The 26,544-nt window shown below is 36.6% G+C and overlaps 1 protein-coding gene across 4 annotated transcripts in view; it reads left to right on the top strand.

The window, feature by feature from the left end:
- The window catches only part of RNGTT (RNA guanylyltransferase and 5'-phosphatase), a 250,474-nt gene that overhangs the window by 94,951 nt on the left and 128,979 nt on the right, over window positions 1–26,544 (top strand). For all 4 annotated transcript variants that reach the window (XR_013830869.1, XM_079939773.1, XM_079939771.1 and 1 more), the window contains exon 12: window positions 10,989–11,057. Coding sequence is in view for 3 of the 4 variants with exons in the window: in XM_079939773.1 (XP_079795899.1) it covers window positions 10,989–11,057 (69 nt within the window). In the remaining variant the exon portion in view is untranslated. The remainder of the gene's footprint in view (window positions 1–10,988; window positions 11,058–26,544) is intronic.

The raw sequence follows: 26,544 nt of genomic DNA, 5'->3' as shown, positions 1-26,544 counted from the left end.
GTAGGAAGTTTAGGTTTTATGTATGTATGTATTTCATCTGGCATTCAGATTTACTTTCTAGGTATTGCCTTTTCTTTCTTTTCTTAGTTTATCCTTAAATATAAATTTATAGTTCTTGTATGTCTAACACTAGTAGTTCATAAAGAAAATCTAGCCATAAAGTGTGTTATTTATATATATAAACGTTATATGACTTTATCAGTGTTTTATTGTTTGTATCACAGTAAAAGAAAAAGTAGCTTTGAGAGTATGTTAGTATAACTGTGGTTGAAGAGAAGAAAAAAACCTTGCCTAAATGTGCAGAACTGTTCTTCACACATAGAGGTTCTCAATGATTATGCCTAATTTTTTTATGTAATTACAGATATAATGGTGAAACTATTTTGGTTTAAAGGCAGACACAAGATGAAATGAGGCTAACTTTATATATTCTCATATTTCTGGTGTTTATTTTTGTATTATCTAGTCTATTAATATGTCATTCATCATTGAAATTGAATATGGCCTGATGGATCCTTTCAATCTCATTCATTTACCATTTCAGAGGAGAATTTAAGAAAATCACCGTAATGCATAATAAAGAGAATTCTTAATTTCTTTGGTATAGTGAGCCTCAAGATTTATTGTCCCAGGAAACTTCTTTTGGGGTAGTAAATCTTGTTCACTGAAACGTGAAGAAATCATTATATCTGGTGCCAAATATATTTTAAACATTTCTATGGACTCACAATTGTTATATGGGGAAATTTCTATATGTTTGCTCAGTATAAGAGCTTAAAAATTTTTTTACAATTAACATCCAGGAGATAGGTATTAGTAGATTCAGAAGAAAAAATAATTATTGGCCTCTAAAGTGATTAGGTGGCAGTTCCTTTTCTAAAAAAATCTGATAAATTATTCTAACCAACTGTGGTTGTGAATTTACTACAGGTTAACAAAGGCACAGGGTTGACTTATCATACAAGTGTCTTCAATTTCAGCTGAACACTTTTTTTTTTTTAAGTGTATAACTCTTATCAATGTGAGCCAATATTTTGGTATTAATGTCTGACCTAGTAGTTTTATTAGAATTTTAAAATGAAAGATTGAAGTTAAATAATAGCCTTTGCCCTTTCTAGTTGCATAGAAAATTAAGTGAGCCTTCTAGTGATCATTGTTGAAGTGATGGAGGGTACTTAGTTCCAGCACAAGTAACTTTTATAGTAGTACATTTTTTTTCCTAAAGAAAAAAAATTCACTGGCCTCATCACATTGCTTGAAGAGTAGATAATTAACAATTTCAGACTTTCTTGAAACCTGCAATTTGTGTTTCAGTTCTCCCTCAAGAACTGAAAAGATGATTATAAATTAGGATGGACTTGGAGACATGGTTGTGAAAATGTAATCTTTTGAGTGGATTAGGAAAACAAGGGACATACATTTTTTAGTTAGATTGTGTTTCTTGGTTATCGAACACACATCTAGTCATTTTTATACCCCAAATAGAGCCAGTCTTATCAAAAGTAAAATATAAAAAAAATGTGTCATTGTTGAAGGATTGCAATAAAATTTTAAAATAATTACAAAATTTCTAGGAAAATGGACTTGGGGCTCCTTATTTTATGTGCTTTACTACTTATGGCAGTAGTAAATATATTTGAATGTATATTGTATAATGTTTAGTCATAGAAATTTAGTCTGTGATGATGACCTCACAGGGTGCAAGTGAAGCACTAAAGAACTTGATTGGATTGTAGGGTCACAGATTAATCCTAATATGTGGCCTAATCCTGTCAATCTAATTAATTGGGTATGGTTTTACAAATACTTTCAGAAGTCACTTTAGAGAAGCCTTAAACTCCTCAGTTCCAGCATTCTTGCTAATAAGGCTTAAGATTCTGAAGACAAATTCATGAGAACAAATTGTAAATCATAGGTGTGATTCTGGTGCATGGATATCTTCCTTGACTTGTGACAGGGTTACGGCATCATAGCAGCTTAGCTTAGCCAATGTTAAATGTGCTCAGAACATTTACAGTAGCTTGCAATTGGACAGAATCATACAACACAAAGCCTATTTTTTAATAAAGTATTGAATAGCTCATGTAATTTATTGAGTACTGTTTCAAAAGTGAAAAACAGAATGGTTGTGTGGGTACATAAGAGTTCTACGTGTATAAGTTGTTTACCCTCATGATGACTTGGCTGACTGAGAGCTGTGGCTAGTTGCCACTGCCAGCATCACCAGAGAGTATTGTACTATATTTTGCTAACCTGGGAAAAGGGAAAAAGCTCAGAATTCAAAATTTGAAGTACAGTTTCTAGTGAATGTGTATCGCTTTCAGACCATCATAAAGTTGAAAAGTAAGTAGAACCATCATAAGTTGGGGACTGGCTATATCTTGTTCTGCAGTATTAAGTAATGAAGTTTCATAAGGTTATCAGAGGACTCTCTTGTTCACCCAGAACCATGTTTTCTGTACCTTGTTTTACCAAATTAGATGCTATTAATTATGACCATTCCCTTATTTTATGTACCACTGGATTTGAGAGACCTCTGCCAATTAAAATATGCTATATCATCAATTGTAAGATATGTCCTGTTTTCAGAGATGTGAAAAAATATGGGCTCTGAAAATGGCAAGTATATCTTTCCTGATAGAGGGGCTCCATATTTTCTCCATGCTAGCTCATAAAATTGGTTCAAATAAACCAGGTGTTTGAATAGATTAGGCTGAGATCAGAGCATCTATTTGTTTTTTTACTTTGTTTTCCACCAGTGTGTGCCATCCGTCTTGCTTACTTTGTTGAACATGTGTGGAGGTTAGTGGGATATTTAAATGAAGTTTATATGAACACATGGAATGTGGCTATCATAAATACGATGTGCAGAAGAAACATTTAAGAACAATGGTCATAATCAGAGCAATGTTGTGTAGCCGGTGTTTTCTGGGAAGCAATAGTGTACTCTTACTATAGAAGACCAGTGTAGAATATGGTTGACCCTTGAATTTCACAGGGGTTAGGGGCCCTGACTCTCTGTGGAGTCAAAAATTCCGGTATAACTTTATAGTTGGTCCTCTGTTCTACATTCTTGGATTCAACCACCCACGGGTCGTATAGTACTGTAGTACATATTTATTGAAAAATATCCACATATAAGTGGACCTGCAGGATGGCGGCACGCATGAAGAAGAAGACCATGACCCAAGTGCTAAAGTCCTTGTTGTGAGTTTGATAGATGGCATTGAAAAATTAGGGTTAAAGTTAGAGTAGCTGGTGGATATGACCAGAGGATTAGGACTCTTTATACAAAAGCAGAAAGTAAAGTCTTGGAAATAGCTGTAAATTGCTATGAGAGTCTACCATTGGGATGGGGATTATGTGGAGGCATGTGTATATTAGTTGCATGAGCTCTTTAAGCACCCCTTTTAGAAGTTGCTCTTTTCATTCTTTCTTCTTGGGGCTCTTTAATCCGTGAGCCCCACCTGGCCTTTTCTGTTACCGTATCTGTTAGTGTAATAGACTCTTCCTACTTCAAACCTTCCTCTTAACATCCTTTTCTTTTCTGTAGTCCATTTGAAATGCTAAGAAGTCATTTTAGAAAAAAAAGATGATTTATATCAGTTGTCCCCAACCTTTTTGGCACCAAGGGCCGGCTTCTGGAAGACAGTTTTTCCACAGACACGGGGGGGAGGTGGAGGGGGTGGGAGATGGCTCAGGCAGTAATGTGGGCGACGGGGAGCGATGGGGAGCGGCAGATGAAGCTTCTAGCTTGCCCACTGCTCACCTCCGCTGTGCGGCCCGGTCCTCAGGGGTGGAGACCCCTAATTCGTATTACCCCCTTTTTCTTCTAAAAGTTTATAAAAGTATACTTTTGGGGGATACTTAAGGTAAGGAAGAACAGTACTCTAAATATTAAATATTTGCTCTAGTTTACAGGTGTTATAATAACAGCTGTATATTTCTGAATTAAAATCTTACGGTAATTTGCCATGTTTGTTGAATTATAAACCAAAAGAAAATACGTTGAAGACATTAAAGGAATAGTATCATTATCTTTTTTGAACTCTTTATTGTGGATGTAATTTTACCCATCAACAAACAAATTTAACTGAAGTCTACTTTTCTTCTATTTACTGTGAACCTGAAAAGGAAAGAAAATGTCTGGTCACGTAAATGGTTTTGGAGATCTAAGTAGTATTCTCTTTAAAAAAGAATGATTAAACTTTGCAAAATTATATTTATTACTGGTTTTAGGAGAGACCAACTTAATTTCATTAAAGTTATTCTCAGTATGTATTTACCAAAATTAAGCCATAAATATAGTGCTTTTCTGAGTTCTAAGGCCTTCTAGTAAATTATCAAACCTGTGGGAGTCCCTGGGGGATTAAGTTTTTTGCAGCAAAATGGCAAACAGTTTTAAACTGTGTTACCATACACATAATGAATTGGTAGCTAATTTCATAGCCTTATTTTATCAATAAATGTGCATTAATCTTTAGGGTGAATGGATTTGGTTTCACACGGGTGAAATAAAGTTAAGTTATGCTTCTGGTTAACCTGACACTTTGAGCTTATTTGCTTAATCTATTGACTTTTTTAATGATAGTATATTTGACTATGTTTTTAGGTGCTTAAAATACAGGAACAGGGCTTCCCTGGTGGTGCAGTGGTTGAGGGTCCGCCTGCCGATGCAGGGGGCGCGGGTTCGTGACCCGGTCTGGGAGGATCCCATGTGCCGCGGAGCGGCTGGGCCCGTGAGCCATGGCCGCTGGGCCTGCGCATCTGGAGCCTGTGCTCCGTGGCACAGCAGTGAGAGGCCCTCGTGCCGCAAAAAAAAATAAAATAAAATAAAATAAAAATACAGGAACAATTAGGTGTGATACTTAACCTCACAGAGATTACATTTGAATAGAGGAAGTTAAACTGTTAAATGTCGAATCATCTTACTTCTGTACAGACAGAATGTTTTAAAACTATAGGCTGCGGGAGCACAGTCATACCTTGTATGACTTTGACCTATAAATGTGCTGTATGCACTTGGAAAAGGAAAGTATTTTCTCCTATTGTTGGGTACAGTGTTCTATAAAATGTCAAATAGGTCACGTTGTTTCATTGTTGTTACAGTCCTCCATATTCTTTCTGATTTTCTGTCTACGTGTTTGTAAGTATTTTTAAGACATCTTTACCATTGCTCTTTGATTCCTCATTCTGTTCCTCCCAACCCCTGCCACCCCAACATCTCCCCTTTTGCCTTTTTGTATTTCAGTTGGAAAAAGTGCTACACTCTTTTCTTCTTCAAGTTCAGTGACTCTTTCCTTTGTTCTATCCAGTCAGTGGACAATCCCATTGATTGTCATTCCCATTGATTAGCATTCTTTTTCTTTGATATTATGTTTTTATTTCTTGCATTTCCATTTGTCTTATTTTTTATTATTTTCAACTTTTTGGTGAAATTCCACGTTTATTTATGCATGTTTTCCACCTTTTCCTTTAAAATGTTAAAGTTATTTTAAAATCTTTGTTTGATATTTCCAAAATATGGGCCATCCCTATGTTTTTTTCTATTGACTGCCTTATCTATTGAATGTAGGTCATTTTCTTCTTGCTTTGTATGTGTGTGTGGTAATTTTCGATTGGATGCTGGGCATTTTTTTCTGTATGAACAATATATACTGAGGTAGATGTCTTTGTGCTTAGTAATGGGCGTACCTCTCCTTTAAGTTTAATAAGCTTCATTTGCTGGAGGCGGGGTTAGTGGTTGAATAATCTGTATTTAACATGGGTTTGTATTGCTATATAGTTATCTTCTGTGCTCTGAAGACTTCAGATTCCTTAAGCAGATGACTTCTGTTACTTGAGCTTATTGAGAGAACTGGAGTATAAAATGGGTTTTCTCCAGTGTTCCTGCTTCACTTGTAGTGGGCTCTGCTTGCCTATACCACATAGTGGTCTATTTTTTGCTCTTGCATTCTCCCTCATATGTAATCGACTGTTTCTTGTCACTCAGTGCCTGATTTGTGCAGACTGTGGGGTTTTGTTAATTTTCCTCCTCAAGCCTTGCTGTTAAGCAGACCCTGAGCACCTGAGTCTCAGGGATGGGTTTCCCCTCAGTGGGCTGACCTCTCCCTCTTGGCAGCTGAATTTTGCCTTGCATAGGTGGGATGTTTTGGCAGGAGCAAGTTTTTCTCCTTTTTATCAATATAATATCCTTGGACCAAGGCTGTTTCTGGACCCGTGTGTAGCTGCAGACGACTTTATCCTCAGATGGCCTTTACTTCATATCAGGAAGGGTCTGGAAAGGATTTTATGTCTGTTTGCAACTAAGATGAGGCTTTCTCATCTTTCTTGTCCTACCCCTGATCTTTCCTGTGAATCCTGATAGAAACCTGGGGAATAGAGCTAGTGAGTAGGTTTGGAGTCCTCTTGTGTTTGGAGCTTCCAGGGATTCTATACTGTTATACTAACCCACACTTGGTTTTTAAGAATTGATCAAACTTTCAGTTTTTCTTTGTACCCACTTTTGTGGCAGCCATTTTTTCCTCTTATGCTCTTCCAAAGGTGAAGGGGTTCATGTGTCTCATCTTTCTTTGGAGGGCCTGGGATTCAGTTTACCTGATTTTGTGGACACCTCAACACTCTAAACCTTAACAAAAGCTACAGATTGTCTGCTTTTTAAAAATTTATTGTCAAGTTAGACGTATTTTACACCGTAAGTAAAAGTGGAACTTTCCCATAAAAAGCTTTTAAAAGATAACCTTAGGGGCTTCCCTGATGGCACAGTGGTTAAGAATCCATCTGCCAGTGCAGGGTACATGGGTTTGATCCCTGGTACGGGAAGATCCCACATGCCACGGAGCAACAAAGCCCGTGCACCACTAGCTCGCGAGCCACAACTACTGAGTCCGTGTGACTAGAGCCCGTGCTCCACAACAAGAGAAGCCACCGCAATGAGAAACCCGCGCACCGCAACGAAGAGTGGCCCCCCCGTGGCCGCAACTAGAGAAAGCCTGTGCACAGCAATGAAGACCCAACACAGCCATAAAGAAAGAAAGAAGGGAAGGAAGGCAGGAAGGAAGGAAAGAAAGAAAGGAAAAGAAAAAAAAAGGATAACCTTAAAGATGGTGAACACTTTCAAGATTATGAATACAGACCTAACGAATGGATGAGGGGGGAAAAACTTTGCTAATGTTATTCAAACGGTACTTGTAGCTTAAGATAACATCTGTAGTGACGGTTTCATGTATAATTTGAAGTATGCTATAACTCAGAGATAGCAGTGAAAATAATGGAAATGTGTTAAGTGACTTTAAGTATTGGCTCTAACAATAAAGACACTGATATACAGAAGATGCTCATAACAAGTTTGGATAAATTTTCTTTCAGGAATTATGATTGGAAAAAAGCAATATTTTAAATTTAACATTTTATTTTATATATGTGATTTCTAATATCAATAAATGAATTATATATATTTATTACATAAATTAAGAAAATTTTTAGATTTTATCGCTGAAAAAAAACTTCCCTCCACCCCAAGAATTTTACCTCCCTTTGTATGTATCTTACTCATATAGTACATGCTACAATACATTTAAAGTCTGTATTTTTATTTTTATTTTTTTATTTTATTTTTTTTTGCGATACGCGGGCCTCTCACTGTTGTGGCCTCTCTCGTTGCGGAGCACAGGCTCCGGATGCGCAGGCTCAGCGGCCATGGCTCACGGGCCCAGCCACTCCGCGCATGTGGGATCTCCCCGGACCGGGGCATGAACCCGTATCCCCTGCATCGGCAGGCGGACTTTCAACCACTGCGCCACCAGGGAGGCCCAAAGTCTGTATTTTTAAATGATGACTGGAGGACCTATATACGTGGGAAGTTTCAGAAGTCTTTGGGGCATTTGTTTCAGAGAGTCAGAGACTTTCTCTGGTTATTTCCTTTTTTTTAATTTTCAAATAAATTTATTTATTTTATTTATTTATTTCTGGCTGCATTGGGTCTTCGTTGCTGCATGCGGGCTTTCTCTAGTTTTGGCGGGCGGGGGCCACTCTTCGTTGCGGTGTGCAGGCTTCTCATTGCCGTGGCTTCTCTTGTTGCAGAGCACGGGCTCTAGGCGCATGAGCTTCAGTAGTTGTGGCACGCGGGCTCATCAGTGCATGGGCTTAGTTGCTCTGCAGCATGTGGGATCTTCCCAGACCAGGGATGGAACCCGTGTCCCCTGCATTGGCAGGCAGATTCTTAACCACTGTGCCACCAGGGAAGTCCCCTATTTCCTTATTTTTAATTAAAGTCTGATTGAAATCTGTTCTGAGTGATTTTTAGCTGTCTGACTTGAAGCTAGTCACTTAATTGCTGATGGTCTCAGTTTCCTTTTCTGGTGAAGTGAATAGTAATATAAAATTAAAACTTATACATCTCATGAGGAGTTGTGTGTTTTGAGTGATGTACATATATTAAGAACCAGGTCTTTAATATATGCTAGGTAATATTGTAAATGTATTAAGTAAAGAAAGAAATATTGTCTAGAGTAATCAATAAGCAGTAAAACGAGTGAAAACAAGCAATATTCTTTTGACCTAAGAAGTTTCATAGTCCCTTAAATTCTCTGATTCTTAAAAAGTTAGAGTAAAATAAAAAAGGAAGTTACTTTCATTTCTGCAGCAGGTAACATCATGTTATCTAGAGTCTTGCCAACACTATACTTTATACTGTTAACTTTATATATACTTTATCTACAGGGATGGTCCAGTATATGAATGGGAGAAAGATGGTCTAAGAATGGAAAAGCTATGTTTACTTGCCGTAAATGATGTACCTACTATAAAAGAATAAATTGTTTAGCCTTTGAAAAGTGTTTTTAAAAAGATAATTGTGGCATTTTGTTTTCATTGCTTCATTCCTCGGCAGGATTTTATACTATAAATTAGTAGGTTACCTTTTCTTACATGATGAAGTACAAGAATTATCAATTTTATACATTTTTTTTCTTGTTTGACCCTTTACCCATCATTAGTTCATAATAAGAAATCAGTACTTTTAATCCATATTGAACTTTTACTTCAGCAGTTTCCTCCTCATATGGGTAGGTCATTTAAACCTATGAATGAATTGGAGATCAATTTCAGATCTGGTCTGAAATTTTTACCTATTTGGCCAAACTCTGGATAATATGGCTCTAAGGTCCCAGTCTGCAAGCTCCCCACTTTCTTAGTGTCATAATAAGACGAAAGAACAAAACACAACAAAAAAGAAAATATCAAGAGCATTACAGTTGAAAAAGAATTGTGGTAAAATATGCGTAGCATGAAATTGACCATTTAATCATTTTTAAGCATTCATTTCAGTGGCTTTAAGTACATTCACATTGTTGTGTAACCATTGCCATCTTATATTTCCAGATCTTTTTCATCTTTCCAAACTGAGACTCTGTACCCATCAAACGCTAACACCTCGTTCTCTCCTCCCCAAGACTCTGTAATTTGTGTCCCCAGGAATTTGACTAAGGAGCATTACAGCTTTACGAAGTGTAGATTATTCAAACTCAAATTGGTCTTAAAGCAGTTAGAAACTAGGATTGCTCTTACTTTTCTTTGCTGAACTGCCCCCAGTTTAGAGAAATTACAGATTTCAAGGAATGAAATGGCAGAGAAGATGAAGTCACAGTTTGGGAGGAGAATCACAGATCTTGTGGCATGTGCAATATACTGGACATTTTGATTGTTGCTTTTGGAATGCAAATCTGCCTTTAAGTGTAGTGGTTTTTTAGAGGATGTGATTGTGATGAAAGATCGTGATTGAATAACACACAGCATATCCAAAATTTTGGTGGAACATATTTGAATCCCAGAACCATCCTAAATGTTTTTTTGGTAGTTGGCCAGACTCTGGGTAACATGACATTATTACCTGGCTCTGTGAAAGTATCTTCTGCTCTCTTCCCTGAAATGCAGAAAATCAGTGTGTAGGTCCTCACTCAGTGATGCATATGTTCAGTTCTTCAGAATAATATAAAAATCCATGGAAGAGAAGCATTTAAAACTACTTGTTCAGAACTAATTAGAGAGCGTTGGGCCTGTAACTCTGCTTTTCAGTAGATATGGCATTGAAAAAGCTTGTTATTTGTAATTCATGCTGTGTATTCCTTGCAATGCAGTTTTTTTGCTTGAAAAAAAATGTAATAAAGACAAAAAATGAGGCAAAAAGTAGGACAAAAAGAAAGGTTAAATTTTTCTGCTTGAAGGTTTGGGGATAACACAGATAATGCATTTTGGGGCTGCAATCCCCATGTTTGAGCTAGCTTCTTTTTACACATTCTCAGACAATCTTATCCCGGCTCCATCTATCCCCAAGCAAGATTCTCTGCTCTCTCCTTTTTTGTGTATGTTTAGTTTTATTCCCTTTATTTATTACTTCCCAGCGTTTCTACTTTTGTTTCGGTTTTGCCCTATGCCTTCCTTCCTTTTATGCTGGCTCAGCATAGTGCATTTAAAAATACGTTTTATAACTGGAAGTTTGTACCTTTGACCACTGTCGTAAGATAAATAAGTACTAGGGATGTAATATACAGCATGACTAATATAATTAACACTGCTGTATGTTATATATGAAAGTTGTTAAGAGCGTAAATCCTGAGTTCTCTTCACAAGGAAAAAAATATATTTATTTTTATTTTGTATCTGTATGAGATGAGTGCTGTATGTCAATTATATCTTAATAAAACTGAAGAAGAAAAAATTTTTTTTTAATATTTTATCCATCATTTTGGTTATTGTAGTTAGAACTGTTGTTCGAGATATCTAGCCTGCCATGGAATGGAAACCTTCATATATTAAAAAATAATCTTACAGTATATTAACCTAGATCCCTCTGGATCACCCCTCTCCCCCATTTTGTATTTCCATTTTTAAAGTTTATGTATTAAGAAGTTCTTATAAAGCTTACAAAAAATTAAAAAACTTTTAAAGTGATTATTGTGTTTCTAAAAATATGTGTATTTATTTTATAGCTACTTGAAGGAAACTTTGCCAAAGAAGTCAGCCATGAAATGGATGGTCTCATTTTCCAGCCCACTGGAGTAAGTACATTTGTCTCTGTGTGCATGTGTGTGTGTAGGTGTATCCGTGTATGCCCATGCATGTATATATAAAGTACATTTTCCTTAGATATATTTACTTAGGATTGATTACTGCTATAATCACTGCTTTTCCTTAAAACAAATTTTCATTATAAAATAAAATACTTCTTTTATACTAAATACATATAATAGTACAATGAACAGTTATTTGCTTTTCACTTAGCTTAGGAAATAAATATGACTGATCATTATTTTTCAAGGAAGTTATTAGTCTTTTAATATAATTAGTTTTCTTACTACTCTTGCACAATGAATGCTTTGTTTCTTTACTAGAAATCTACCAATAACCTTATATAAATAAATGCTTATTTCTTTCTGTAGCCCAGTATATCTTTAAGTATTAATATTTTTAAAACTTCATTTTGCCATGGATGAGTAAAATTTAGAGTTATCAGTATTTGAAGAAAAACACAATTCTTTGCATATTTATTCCATGTCAGATTTCTGAAACTCACTGAAGAACTTTTCACCAACTTAATGGTCAAATCATATATTTGGAGTAATTATGTTTTACTCATGGTAAGGTTTCCCTCCCTCCACATCATTGACGTTTTTGGCCACATAATCCTTTGCTGCGGGGAGCTGTCCTGTGCGTGGTAGGATGTTTCACAGCATCTTTGGTCTGTACTTACCAGGTGCCAGTATTACTTCTCCCTCCCACCCCTCTAGCTTGTGACAACCAAAAATATACACATTCACTGCCTCATTTCCCCTGAAGGGCAAATTTGCCTTCACTTGAGAACCTGTGCTCTGTGGCGCAGTGCTTTTCAAAAATGTGGCCTGTGGGCTTCCCTGGTGGCGCAGTAGTTGAGAATCTGCCTGCTAATGCAGGGGACACGGGTTCAAGCCCTGGTCTGGGAGGATCCCACATGCCGCGGGGCAACTAGGCCCATGAGCCACAACTACTGAGCCTGCGCGTCTGGAGCCTGTGCTCCGCAACAAAAGAGGCCGCGATAATGAGAGGCCCGCACGCTGCAATGAAGAATGGCCCTCGCTTGCCACAACTAGAGAAAGCCCTCCCACGGAAACGAAGACCCAACACAGCAAAAATAAATAAATAAATTAATAAACTCCTACCCACAACATCTTCTTTAAAAAAAAAAAAATGTGGCCTGTGGACAAGGTAGCGTTAGCACCACCCAGAAAGTTGTTATAAATGTCACTCACCACAGACCTACTGATGAGAAACTGCTGGGAATGGAGTCCAGCAATATGTGCTTTCTCAGGCTTTCCCAGTGACTCTGATGCGTTTTCAAGTAGGAGAACCACTGCTCTTATAGGAAAGAGTTGTATTTCATGTACCACACCTTGTCATAAGCTTCATTTTGCCTTCACTAACTCTATCCTTAGAAATTAGGGTGCAAGCTAGTTGTGAAGTTATGTAGAGACACATCAAACTGGGTACCTGGAGAAAAGGGAAGGAGGCTGTAATATTTTTGAACATTATGTATTAAACGCTATATTATATATGCTTTATGTATATAGTAAAACTCTGCTGTTATGCAAATTTAGGTATAACGTGGTATGTGATTGGCTTCTGTCTTCCTCCCAGCCCCCCTTGCCAAACAGATGGGGGGAAAATCTTTTGTGGTCGCAGGAGGAGGAGATGGAGGAGAGTTAGAGGCTGGGGACAGAAATAGTAGAAAATACTATTTTAGGAAGATAGACATTAGATCTTTGAGTTCCAGTATTTTCTAAGTCTAATCTCCCTGGATTGAAAGAAATAAAATCTAACTATAACAGGAATTACAGTGTTTCACTCTGTTAAACTCATGGTGGTTCAGACCCATGCATGTATGAGATTTTGGTATATGTAAGAGAAATGGCCTGACAGGTGAGTCTTGTGATGTCTAGTGTAGTAAGTTGGTTTATCAGTCTGTCCCTCTTCTAGTAACCACACTTGTTATTATGATGACTTCATAATTGATTTTCTTAAGTATTTGTGGGCATTTGGTTTAACATAAAAGTTTCAATCAGTTTGTCAGGTTACCCAAAAATTCTTGTTGGGAGTTTAATTGGAAACGCTTTGAAGTTAGATTAATTTGGAGAAAATCAGTGTTTTTACAATGTTAAATTGCCTTCTCAATGAATAAGGTAGAGCTCTTTTCAGGTCTTTTACTGTTCTCCAATCCAGTTTAAGTTTTTTTTTTTTTTTTTTGTGGTACGCGGGCCTCTCACTGTTGTGGCCTCTCCCATTGCGGGGCACAGGCTCCGGACGCGCAGGCCCGGTGGCCATGGCTCACGGGCCCAGCCGCTCCGCGGCATGTGGGATCTTCCCGGACAGGGGCACGAACCCATGTTCCCTGCATCGGCAGGCGGACTCTCAACCACTGTGCCACTAGGGAAGCCCCGCTCTAGGTCTTTTGTATAAGGAGGTAAGAAGAGAGTTGATTACAGACAGGTGTAGTTTCCAGTGGTGGGAGGAGACATGATTTTAGGTGGTCCAGAGACAGGGCATTAAATGACATTGCATTACACAATGAGAATTTAGTCCCATTCCAGTTTTTATACATTCTTTCAGTTTATAAATTATACTTATTTCTAGTTTTGAATATCTAAGATTTGCTAATCTTTCCCTTTTTAACAAAATGAGTGTGGACTTAGTTTTACACTGTTCAAAGGGCAACGTTCTCTACTGGAGTTTAGTATCATTGGTTCATTTCAATCATGTCTAATTTTTAATGCTACTTATTAGGGTAAGCGATACCATTGTCTATTTATGGTATAAGTGACGTACCATTTGGCATAAAGTTTCCTGAATATCTTTGGGGGCCATTTTTCAGCCTGCTGCAGTTATTTAGCTTGATATGACATTTCCAACTAATAGCCATAGACCCTAATACCCAGTGTCATTTCTATTTTGGTCCTTCTAAGGTTTTAAGTTACCTTCCTTTCTTAGGCTTTCTTTTTACAGCAAGTTCTGAATTAGAAGTTTAGGACTCTTAATCAGGCCAAGAACCTTAAAATGTAAAATTTGCCAGCATTTCTAAGTTTTCCTTCTGGGGAAGTCTAAAATCTTGGATGAACTCAGCTTTAATAATGAAGTGCAGTCAGGGTGAGTGTTAGACCCTTATGACAAAATAAAACAGTATATCAGAGATAACCTGTATTTTTTGTCATGTTAAAATATGTTTTCACCCTTTATTTTTACTTTGGAGGATATGCAAATGTTAGAATCCACAGTTCTTTTCCCTGGAATTCTTCAGACCAACTCTCCAGTGTCTTGCTGGGTGGCATTTGCCTGGCTTTTAGCATTCTCTGCATGGAGAAGATAAAGGGGCGAGGGTGTGCTCTTCAGTAGGTAAACTTTTCACTTCACTCTCCAAGGTTCACTTTTCCTCTTCTGTGGTTCTTGAATCTTCTGGACTGGAGCTTCCGTCCTTCAGTTTTGCCACAGAATAAACATCTCCTGCCTCTTGCCAGGGTGGAGGAGGGGAGCTGGAGGTGTAAATGCTCCTTGTGAAGACTTCTACCCAGTCTGTGTCCAGTACCAGGTCTCCCTTTCACCTCCTCGCAACCTTCTCAGTATCTGTTTTCCTATGTCACGTAGCCTGTTCTGGGGAACTCAGCAGGAATTCCTCTGCCTTTGTATTGGTTGCTGCAAGCACTTAGTATTCAGTGTTCTTTGCTCTCTGCTCTGTTAACTTCTCCATCTACTTTCTGTCTTTCCAGAATTCGACGCATTGTTTTCTGCTGTTGTCTTCTCTCCTCTCCTGATTTTCCTTTTCTATTGATTCTCTTTTCTGTAACTCCCATTTTAGTGAGGTTTCAAATCAAAGTGGATATAAATGCACATGTTTAGTCGACAACATTTATCAGAAAATCCCCCAAACTTCTCACAATGTGTGGTTTTGCATCTGTTGGCTTCCTTGAACCAACAGTTTAAATAAATGAAGAAAGGAACTGTTTTGAGTGACCAACTTAGCGATCTGAGTGAGGCTGCATAAAGTGGAGAGAAGATCCTGGTCAGGGATGGGCAAAGCTTGACTTATAATCTGCAGCCCACTCTCTAACACCAGAGACATATTCCAAAGGCAAATGAAGGGCAAAAAATGAAGAGGATTCTTGGTGCATCTACTTTTGTAAAAACTTCTGGGCCTACGTTTGTTTGGTGCTAGTTACTTAAAACTTAGCAAGAAGTTAATTCTGCTTCACTATAGTAATTATAGTAAGGGAACTGAAGTTGAGTAGAAGGTAGAAGATATTACTACTGCTAAAAAAAAAAAAAAAAAGAAGAAGAAGAAAGTATTTTGAATCCTGGCAAAATATTGAGGAACAGTGATAAAGATACTATATTAAAGTGATGATTCTATTGAGGGCAAAACCCCAAACACCAGCTTAGAAGAAAGTTCATTTACCTTTTGATTTAATGTTCTGTTTTTCAGAGACATAACCTTGTAACACATCCAGAATTGCATTTAGTTTATTACTTTTATAAGAAAAGGGACAAGTAAAGCTAATGGTTGGTATATTCAGGAAAATAAAGCTTAGGATATTTCTTTGTGTTTATAAAGAAATGTACTAGTATCTGATATTTACTAAAATACAGCAGTCATTAATTACCATGAAAACCTCAATTAAAAAAAAGTAGATTAAATTGCACTTATAGAATTATAGTAAATCAAAGCAGAAAAGATACTCTTAAGATTATCTAGCCCAGTGGTTTCAAAACATGAATTTCCAAAGTTCTGGGTTTCTGTGAACTGCCTCAGGGGACCATGTGCAGGAATAGGTTACTAGGTAAGCATTCTGTTTATCTCACGGCAGCCCTGATTTATTTCTTTTATATATTGTACTTCTAGATAAGATTGTGTTTTAAAAGGGGCTTCATCTAAGTAAATACCATTTGTATCAACTGCTTTTTTGAAAGGTCACCAGTGATCTTTTTCCTCGCAAAATCATGTTCGTTTTTCAGCCCTTTTCTTACTGGATTATCTAGTGGTAGTCTGTACCGCTGTCCACACTTCCTTAAAAATACTCTCTTGCGTGGCTTCATGCCATTTCTTCTCCATCTCACTCAAGCTTTTCGTCTTCTACTAGCCATTGAAGTTCAGAGTTTCTGAAGGCTCGGTATGCTGGACCTTCATTTTTTACCATGCTCTGCTCTCTCCCTTGAAATCTCTTCCACACTTGAGTTACTTCCCGTAAGCCTGACTCAGACTCTTGATTTCTGTTTAAGCTCCAGGTTTGTTTATTTAATTGCCTACCCTGATATCACCTTTTAAATTTCTCAAAAACACCAGAAACTCAGTATACTTTGAAGCTGAACTCCATCCCTACTCCCCAAACAAACAAGCCAACATACAAACTGTACAAAATGATCCTTTCCCAACATTTCATCCCTCAGTTGCTTATATGCAGTTACTTGAGTGAGAAATCTAGATGTCATCTTTGACGCCTTTCCTTCTTTTATCCCTCTAATCCATCTCCAAATCTTGCTTTATCTCCTAAATCTCTCTTAAATTATTCCCTTTTCTCTCCATTACCACTGCCACACTCCAGTGACTTGTCATTCACTGCCTCTTGCCTGGACCACTGCAGCAGTGCCCTAACTGGTCCTGCAGCCTCCACTTTATCCCCCTCCAGTCTTTTCTTCATACCATATCCAGAGTGGTCTTCCTCCTTAATCTCTAGTGATTTTCCCTTGTTTTCAGGTTAAAGACCAAACCTAGATTTGAAGCCAGCTTACTCTCTTCTTTATCCCATGCTGCCTTTTTGTTTCCCCTTGTGTTTTGCTGTTGATGTGAAAGTAACTGATATTTTTATTTAAAGGTGACTTAACTATATTACTTTATTCATAAACAGTGTTTTAAAAAATTGAAGTATAAGTTATACTTGCCAAAATATTTAAATATTTTGAGAAAAATGGGTATTTTCTTTGAAGAAGAAATTGGCTGTTTATTTTAATATGAACCTCTAGTCTTTCTAAGGCTTAAAGCTCAAACTTTGAACAAACTGACGTGATCATTTTTAAAAAGAAGTATCTTCAGATTGAATTTTCCATCTGGTTATTAGTCTATACCATAAACCAGATAGGTTTTATTAGACCCTTATATATAAGGTTTTCAGTCTTACGATTTCATTGACATTTTGAATTGCTAATCTTTTGTGGTTTGTTACCTAAAAATGAATATTTTAAGTTGGCCGTTTGACATTTTAATATGCTATAGGTAGTAGATCTTTTACTTGACAGCTATTAGATCTTTAAGTTTAATTTATAAAGTTGATAATCCTTGTTTGTTTACTAGCTTTTGCAAGCGGTTTTAATGATTTATGTAGCATAGTAAATTTTTATTTGTAGTAATGATTGATTTCTAACCTTTTAAAAATCATATTTGATTTTACTTTTGTCATCTGGAGACACGTTTCTAGATAAGAATTTTTGTGCCATTAATACTCCCTCACTATGAAATAAAAACAGAATTATATGTAATGAATTGCAAAATAGAGGTGGTAATAAAAACTTGAAATATTTTCTTTGTTTTATTAAAATAAGACTTTTTCTTGTTTTATCTGCCAGCTATATTGTGATTAGTAAAACAGAATTGTTTCTGTATTGAGTTTAGAGTATTTACTCTCAAGCAATAGTGATAGAATTGTTTTTTTATGTTTTCATCACTATCTTGATTTTCTGTAAGGTGGGTCAGCTTGGTTTTATGTTTCACCCATTAATCAATTTGCATGTAAATAGAGTCAGCTTTGATTTTAATATTGCTTTCTTGTGAAATATTAATGTTTTTATTAAGTCTTTACTACTGCCAGGTATATTGAATGTTATGGATAGATTGTAAAATGAAAATTGGAATTAGTCTAATGTCTTGTCTTGAAGTACATGACGAATTAGAGTGGTTTTCCTCTGTAGCAGAGATGATGTTACCATGGTGAAAGCTTCTGTTGCCATGACATTTGCTTGCATATTTTGATAGGTCTTCAATTGAAGAAGGGCTCTGTTTCCTGGCAGACTGGAAAAGTGTCATTCTATCTTTCCCCCAAATATGTTATTTTTTTAATTGAGAAATATGTAATAATTTCCAAAGAATTGTAATAGTGAACTGCCAAGGAAGAAAATACACCTTGTTTTTTTTTAATTTTTTTTCCTTAATCAACTTTTGGAACACAGCAAAATATTCTTAGCTTGCTTTTGTGTAAGGAAGAAGAAAAGAGAAGAATATTACTGTTCTAGCTTTCTTAATAAATAAAACATTTGCTTTTCCATTGAATTTTGTTGACAGAATAAACAGCTGAAGAGGAATAATTTGTAATCAGCCTCAGCTAGATATAGATATATACTGTTACTGTACAACAAAAAGACACTGCTAATGATGATATATTGTTAGCAGAGAAAAGGACAAATAAATGTAAATAAGGACTTCACAAAATGAAGGAATCAGTGAATTCCAAGAAGGTAAATATATAAAGTGCAAAATCAGTTTTCATATAAATGATACATGTTAAACACAGTGAATTAGGGATAGTTCTTTTTTATTGATAACATTTAATATTGAAAAATTAATGGTAGATTTTTTAAAAATTGTGTTTTACAGTGGTATATGTTTAATTTGAATTTTAACTAGATAATACAGACATTTAACATGTAGTAAGACAAATACAGAGAAGAAAGTCTCCCTCTCCTTCTTCTCGCCTCCCTCAATTATATACTGTTGTTTGTTTTTAACTTATCTTCTCATAGTTTCTTTATGCATTTATAAGTAAATACAAATTTGTTAATACATTTTTATTCCCACTCCACTTTTCAAGGAAGGTAGCACATTATTTTGCACTTTGCTTTTCAGGATTTGTCCAGCCATGTATTTTAATGTATATTTTGTTAGTGCTCTAATTTGAGCATCTTGGGACATACTGGAATCAGCAGAAGGATAGGGCTTATTATTGATAGCTCCCATCCCTTATGCTTAGGGGAGTTCAGACTTCTAGGAGGAAATATTTTAAAACATACACTTTGTCAATTTAGAATAAATTTTCCTTTTGTTGTCAAAGTTCATTGATAACTTCAGTAGGGCTTTTTACTGGTAGCTGCAAATTTAAGTATTTGTAATGAGTACATCTTTACACCAGCTGTTTCTTCTGCAACAAACTGTTTTCTTCCTTTCGGTATTACTCCCATTCAGCCTTTGAATATCAAATTAGGTGTGGCTTCCTTGGGGAAGCCCGGCTGATTCGGTGAGTGTGACTCTCCCCTGTGTTCTTACAATGCTCTTCTTCGTACCAGTACTAGGAGCAGAGAAAATTATTTTAGTGATACTACGCTGCATAGATTAGCAAAAAAGGAGGGTAACGTACTTGACGTATAAAGTAACTAGGCTGCAGATGTTACTTGTATCTAGAGTTTGATTCCCCTATCGGTAGACCACTTTTATTTAGACTTGTGTCCACCAGAGAAGAGGAGAAACTCTGTGAGAATCTGCTAACTGTCAAAGTTAGTGGAATTTTATACCAGATGGCAGTAGTCTTGGATATTAAGGGAGAGTTAATCCTGAGCTTTGGAATATATTAGCTCATGCCTTCATCTAATAAATTGGGTGTCTACTGTATGTTATACACATTGCTGAGTAAGAAATAATAAAACTGGATAAAGGCAGGGTTTCTGCCCTGAAAGGGCTATGAAGAAACTCGACCCTGCAGCAGTGTGAGAAGAGTGCAGACTGATGGAGTGGCAGAGGCACCTTGGTGGGCCCAGGGAGTAGGGCCAGGATACTTTGGGAGATGGGGCCTGTGCTGGAGATGAGACAGGACAGACGGTTCAGTAGGCTTTCAGTGGGGCCTGAGTGGGAGAGAAGAGGTAAGTGGTTTAGGTGCTGAGGTTTATTCGGTTGTCTGAGCTCCCTCTTCCCACTAGACACGGCATTGCCAGTTGCTTGTCCCTCCTACTCACCGCTCCACACAGAACTAGGCTAAAAGTAATTAGAAAACAACTGACTTGGTTCCTTTTGGAACAGTTTTATAATATGAGATCATCTAACCCAACCTTTCATCATTTGCTTTCGGACAAATGATATAAATCTGTATTTTTTGTTAATAGTGGAAAGATTTCTGTATTACTGTGATTTGGGAATTTTTTGGACAAGTCTAACGATTTGGGTTATCAGTTAATCTGTAAAAAGAGGGAGTTTACTGCATGCTTTCAGTACCCCTCATTTTTCTAGTATTCTTACTCAGGTCTATTAACTGGTCTTGATACTAACTGGGTATTTTCATTTAACTTGTCTTTGCCCCCAGTTCCTTACTGGTTAAAGTTTAATTTCATGTGTAGTTATATGGAACTGCCCAGACATGGAAAGTAAAGCTGAAGTTGCAGAGGTCTTTGTGTAACTGTATTTTTTCCAAAATTATTTCATTAGAGATGTAAGCTACAGGTTATTTTATATTAAAACAACAGCAAGAAGAAATTAGACTTGTGAATCAGATAATAGAAATAGTAATACAAATGTATTTTTGAGTAAGTTTTCTAACCTATTAAGCCAAGAAATTGTATTAATTCTCTAATATTAAATTTTACTCTCAAATCACAACTTCACTTTCCATAAGTAGTAGTAAAACTTTCATAAGCAGATGAGAAATGTCAGCAAGCTTTTGAAAATGGAATTCTCCGTTTTCTTCCCCTGCTTCTTTCTATGATACCTCTCCCTACTATCTTTACCAAGTTTGTGACTTTTTAGAAATGAAATACCAAGGGGTTGCCTTGAGCTATTTTTATAGGAGATCGACTCTTCACCTCCTCTACATCAACAAGAACAGCATAGAGCACTGGGCCAATTTAGTCTCAGAAAACTTGAGCAGACTTCCCCTCAACTCAGGTATATTTGTGTTCTCATTGCGTAGAACTTTCTTGTAGCCTAATTATTCTTCAAAATTCAATTCATGCATTTTTCTTGTTCAAGAAAACTTCCTTTACCCCTGCCCCCTGATTTTCATGTTTCTCTGTTGTTCTTCCTCAGCAACTTTGTTTGTGTTCATTTGAGCACTTCTCTAATCTCTCTTGGAGGTTATATTAAAAGCCTCACTGTGGTTGAGCCCACTGTCTTGGGAGAATTTGTATCTTCCCCAACTAGTATGGTACTAGGCACATAGTAGGTAGTTAGTGTTGATTAGGGACTTTTCCTCCATACAGGATATTTATGTGTCTTGTTTTGCAAAATAGGTGTTGGTTATTTGCTTCTCAGTGAAACATGGGCAAAAGGATATAACAAGTCAATAAATCTAGAGTTGTTTTACTTTTCTGTCCAGTAGAATTACCAAAGAGGATTTTTTCTGCTTTCTTTAAAACTAAATTCTAGAAAAACAACAAAAATAAAACTAATATATGGTAAGGCCAGGAATCTTTCCTAGCTTCAGGATGTGAGCCTTCTGAAGAGGACAGTATGTCTCAGGTTTCAGTGCAGGGCCTGGAATATATATTACGATAACATAACTGCTCACATTTTACTAGTGGAAATCATAGAGTAGCATGGGCTACAAAGCATTTTAGGTATCTCTGGTTTAGATGTCCTGTTTTTAGGCAAGCAAAATGCTATTGCATTTTTGCAAGTGAAATAGATGAAGCCCACACTTTGAATTTGCTTTGAATCATGAAGTTAGTAGTTAGTAGAGGCAAAGAAGAACCAGATATCTTGTCCTCTTTGTTGTTATTACTACTAGCTTCCTTTAGATCAGTTTCTCAACTTTGGTACCATTGACATTTTGGGTTGGATAATTCTTTGCTGTGTACAGCTGTCCTGTGCCTTGTAGGATGTTTAGAAACATCCCTGGCTTCTACCCACTAGATGGCAGTAGCTCACCCTTCCCTCCCCAGTGTGACAACCAAAAATGTAGGCATTGCCAAATATCCCCTGGGGGGTAAAATCTCTAATTGAGAACCACTGTTTTGTATAGCAGGTGTATCACTTCTGCCTCCATTTCATTTTCTCTTAGTTTTAGAGGACTTCTTTGGCACATGGCCATCCTGTACCTCTAAGCCAGGTTCTGCTCTCATTTGGTAAACACTTCCTTAAGCATCTTACTTGGTTGCCTGACATCTGCATTCGTTACATTTTTTCTTTTTAAAGATAATAATGGACATCTCAGGTAATATTGGTAATTGCTTTCAGACATAATCTATCTCTAATTTTTTATTGGACAACTCACCTGGTAAAATCAGATTTGCTTCTATAGAACTCAGTATTATATGTATCAATTAAATATAGCTTTGATAATTATTTCACTCTAGATACATGCTGGTGAATTTAATGAAATTAAAATTCATTACTCCCTAATTATACATTGGAAAATGTAGCTTGAAAGGATATTTTTGTACCCTTGTTTATATTCAGCAAGTGTATTTCAAGTTTGAGGACTCACAAATATTTATATTTAAAATGCTTAATTCCCTGTATTATATAATATCTTTGACCTTATTATTTTGGGGAACTTGAAAAAAGGATTTTTAAATAGTTATTGATATACATAGTCTTTTGTGAATAGTGCTAATTTAAGTCATTTCATAATCTAAAATATTCTATTTAAACATATAAATTTAAAAATACCTGAGACTAATATTTTATAAGTTTAAAAAATTTTCACTTTATTTTTATTTATTTATTTAAAAAATTTTTTTTTGCGGTACGCGGGCCTCTCACTGTTGTGGCCTCTCCCGTTGCGGAGCACAGGCTCCGGACGCGCAGGCCCAGCGGCCATGGCTCACGGGCCCAGCCGCTCCGCGGCATGTGGGATCTTCCCGGACCGGGGCACGAACCCGTGTCCCCTGTATCGGCAGGCGGACTCTCAACCACTGCGCCACCAGGGAAGCCCATATTTTAAAAATTTTTTATCAAGTATTTATTGAGTATTTTACTAATTGTTTCGTAGGCACATGATTAGACATGATTTTACTGAAGTAGAATTTACATTCGAACAGGTATTTAAATACATTTTACTCATGGGATCTATGTCGTTGCATTTATATTCGGTAATTCAGAACTACAGTATTTTTAAAATATAATTTCCTAAAAATTTTTGTCAGGCATTTCATTGATTTTCATAAAGGTGCTTTGAAATTCTCAGTCATGTCAAGTCTAGGTTTTCAGATTAATATAAATGGTTTGGTGTACAGTCAGATAAGGAATGACTTATGTACTTGAACTATTGCTGTGTAAAAGCAGAAGAGTCAGTATATGCTATTCTCCATTAGATGATTTCCAGAGAGAAGAATGTGAAGGATAGTTAGTAGCTATTTTACAAATAATATTATATTAAAATTACATTTAGAATTTGTTATTAGGTACCCATTATGAAATATTTTAAAGCTGTACAATCATTAACATTTCCTAGATTTAATAACTTAGATTGGTGTTGGTTTTCGAAGTGGTCTCATACTCATAGTCATATAAATGAATAGAGAACGGAAGTAAATGATGCTTTGTTTGTACATGTGACATTCCCTTGGCAGCTTGTGAGTGGGGTTGGTGTGGGATGCTGACACTCCTTTCTCCCCTCACTCCTTTTTACCTTTCACTACCATAGGGAACCACTCTTACTAAAAGGTCTGTGATGTTTCTGTCAGATAGACTTTATTAGAAAAAAGACTAAATTTTATTATTATTTTTATTAATGGGGTCACTACTGGAAAATTTAGCAGTTTTAACATTTATAAAAACGTTTATATTCAGCAAGTCTAAAGAGGTTTATTTGTGATCATCTTGAAGGACATGTGTTACCTAAATGAATCTCTCAGGGCAAATAAATGGACAAAAACTTCCACTGAAATATTATATATTTGATTTTATATTTATTCATGTTTAAGCACAAGCCTTGGGGGAAGATAGTGTGCATTATGTTCTTAAATTTGCTACAGATGAAATGTCTTTCCTGTCAACTCCAATGGTTTGTCTTGCTTAGCGAAACTTGTTATACAAAATTTGTCATTATATGGACTTCTGTTTGAAATAAGAGATCCGATGACTAGGGTTTTTGCATTTTTCCCTCAAATTTATAAAGATCTGTTAGAATGCAATTTGACTCGTATATCTAAAAAATGTTAGTAATGAGAACACTTAGCAGTTTTTCCTTCCTGAGTACCTTTCTCATAATATGGCCCCGTCCCCCATAATGCCCTCGCTGAATTGACATACTTTCCTCTCCTTCAGGAGATTCTATATTTTTCTACCCAAGTGTTTTGCTCATATTTACATCATGGTATAAGTCTGCATTAGTGAATATTACCCATTACTCAAAGTTTTCAATCTTAATTCCTCTATAATAAGTCCATAGCCACCAAAGTAAAAGATTTTCTCTTTTTACTATGTTCTAGAATAATTTAAAACACTTTTTTCCTATGCTGTAGTCTCTTTGATTAGATGGACAGTGTTGTACAACCATTTCCACAACTTTTACATCAGTGCAAAGAGAAGTTTTGTAACCGTTAAGCAATAACGCTCCTTCCGCCCACCCCCTCAATGCCCCCCGCCTCCACCCCCTGCCCTTGGTACTGCTAATCTACTTTCTGTCACTATGAATTTGCCTATTGCGGATATTTTATACAGGTGGAATCATACCATTTTTGTCCTTTTGTGTCTGGCTTATTTCACTTAGCATTGTAGCATGTGTCAGAACTTCATTCTTTCTTGTGGCAGAATGATATTCCATTGTATGTATATACTGCATTTTGTTTACCCATTTATATGGTGATGGAAACCTAGATTGTAGACATGTCAATATCTGGGTCCCTGTTTCCAATTTTCTTCGCTCTACCATGTGCAGAGTCATATGGTAATTCTGTGTTTCAAATTCAGTTTTTGAGGAACTGTCAAATTATTATCCATAGTGGCTGGATCATTTTTTATTCCTTACAGTAACATACATGGTTACTAATTTCTTCACATCCTCTCCAACACTTGTTATTTTCCTCTAAAAAAAAAAATTACAGCCACCCATATGAAGTAGTATCTCATTATGGTTTTGATTTACATTTCCCTCATGGCTAATGATACTGAGCATCTTTTTATGTGCTTATTCACCATTTGTATCTCTTCTATGGAAGAAATGTGTATTCAGGTTTTTTGACAATTTTAAAAATTGGGTTGTCTTTGTTGTTGAGTTGTAGGAGTTCTTTATGTATTTTGGATATTAAACCCTTATCAGGTATATGATTTGCACATTTTTTCTCATTCTGTAGGTTATCTTTTCACTTTTTTGATATCTTGTGATGCACAAGTTTTTTAGTTTTGATAACGTCCAGTTTATCTTTTTTTTTATTGCTTGTGCTTTTTTTTTTTTTTTTTTTTTTTTTTTGCAGTACGTGGGCCTCTCACTGTTGTGGCCTCTCCTGTTGTGGAGCACAGGCTCTGGACATGCAGGCTCAGTGGCCATGGCTCACGGGGCCAGCCACTCCACGGCATGTGGGATCTTCCCGGACCAGGGCACGAACCCGTGTCCCCTGCATCAGCAGGCGGACTCTCAACCACTGCGCCACCAGGGAAGCTCTATTGCTTGTGCTTTTGATGTCATATCTAACAATTCACCACCAAATGCAAGATCATGAAAATTTACCCCTGTGTTTTCTTGTAAGAGTTTTATGGTTTTAGCTGTTATATTTAGGGCATTGGTCCATTTTTAGTTAGTGTTTGTATATGATGGGAGATAGGGTTCCAAACGTCATTCTTTTACTTGTGGAAATCAGCTGTTCCAGCATCATTTGTTGAAGAGAGTGTTCTCTCACCATTGAATGGACTTGGCATCCTTGTAAAAAAAAAAATCAATTGGCTATTGGCTATCAATATATGAGTTTATTTCTGTACTCTCAGTTTTATTCCATTGGTTTAAATGTCTGTCCTTATGTCAACACCTCCATTTTGATTACTGTAGCTTTATAGTAAGTTTTGAAGTTGGAAAGTGTGAGTCTTATAACTTTGTGTTGTTCTTTCTTCAAGATTGTTTTGGCTCTTCAGGGTCTCTTGTAACTGCATATGAATTTGAGGATTGGCTTTCCTATTTCTGTTAAAAAGAAAAAGTTGTTGGAATTTTGATAGAGATTGCATTGAATCTATAGATTGCTTTGAGTAGTATTGACAGTTTAGCAATATTAATTCTTCTTAATGGGTGTTCTGTGACCAGTCCCAGTGTGGAGGGGGTTTTCCACACCACCAAGCACTTCTCTGACACCAGCTGGGTGTCCTACAATTCAACTCAATTCTGACACTGTCTACCCAGTGATAGCGTCAGATTCAACAGGTTGAGGGCTCTTCAAAACTGTACTGCTTCCAGTTTCCCCACCCTCCCCCACCCCTTAACTTCAGATGCCAGTTGCAAGTTCATGTTATTACCTGTGCTTCTAGTTGACTAGCTGTAGATTGGAGGTTCCAAGGACCCTCTCCTTGGCCTTCAGACACCAGTTAAATTCCAGGTTGTTACCGGTACTTCTTACCACCTGACTATA

This window comes from Stenella coeruleoalba (assembly GCF_951394435.1).
Source record: "Stenella coeruleoalba genome assembly, chromosome: 12".
NCBI lineage: Eukaryota > Metazoa > Chordata > Mammalia > Artiodactyla > Delphinidae > Stenella > Stenella coeruleoalba.
The sequence above is the reverse complement of the archived record's forward strand: the minus strand, read 5'-3'. Positions and strand labels throughout refer to the sequence as shown.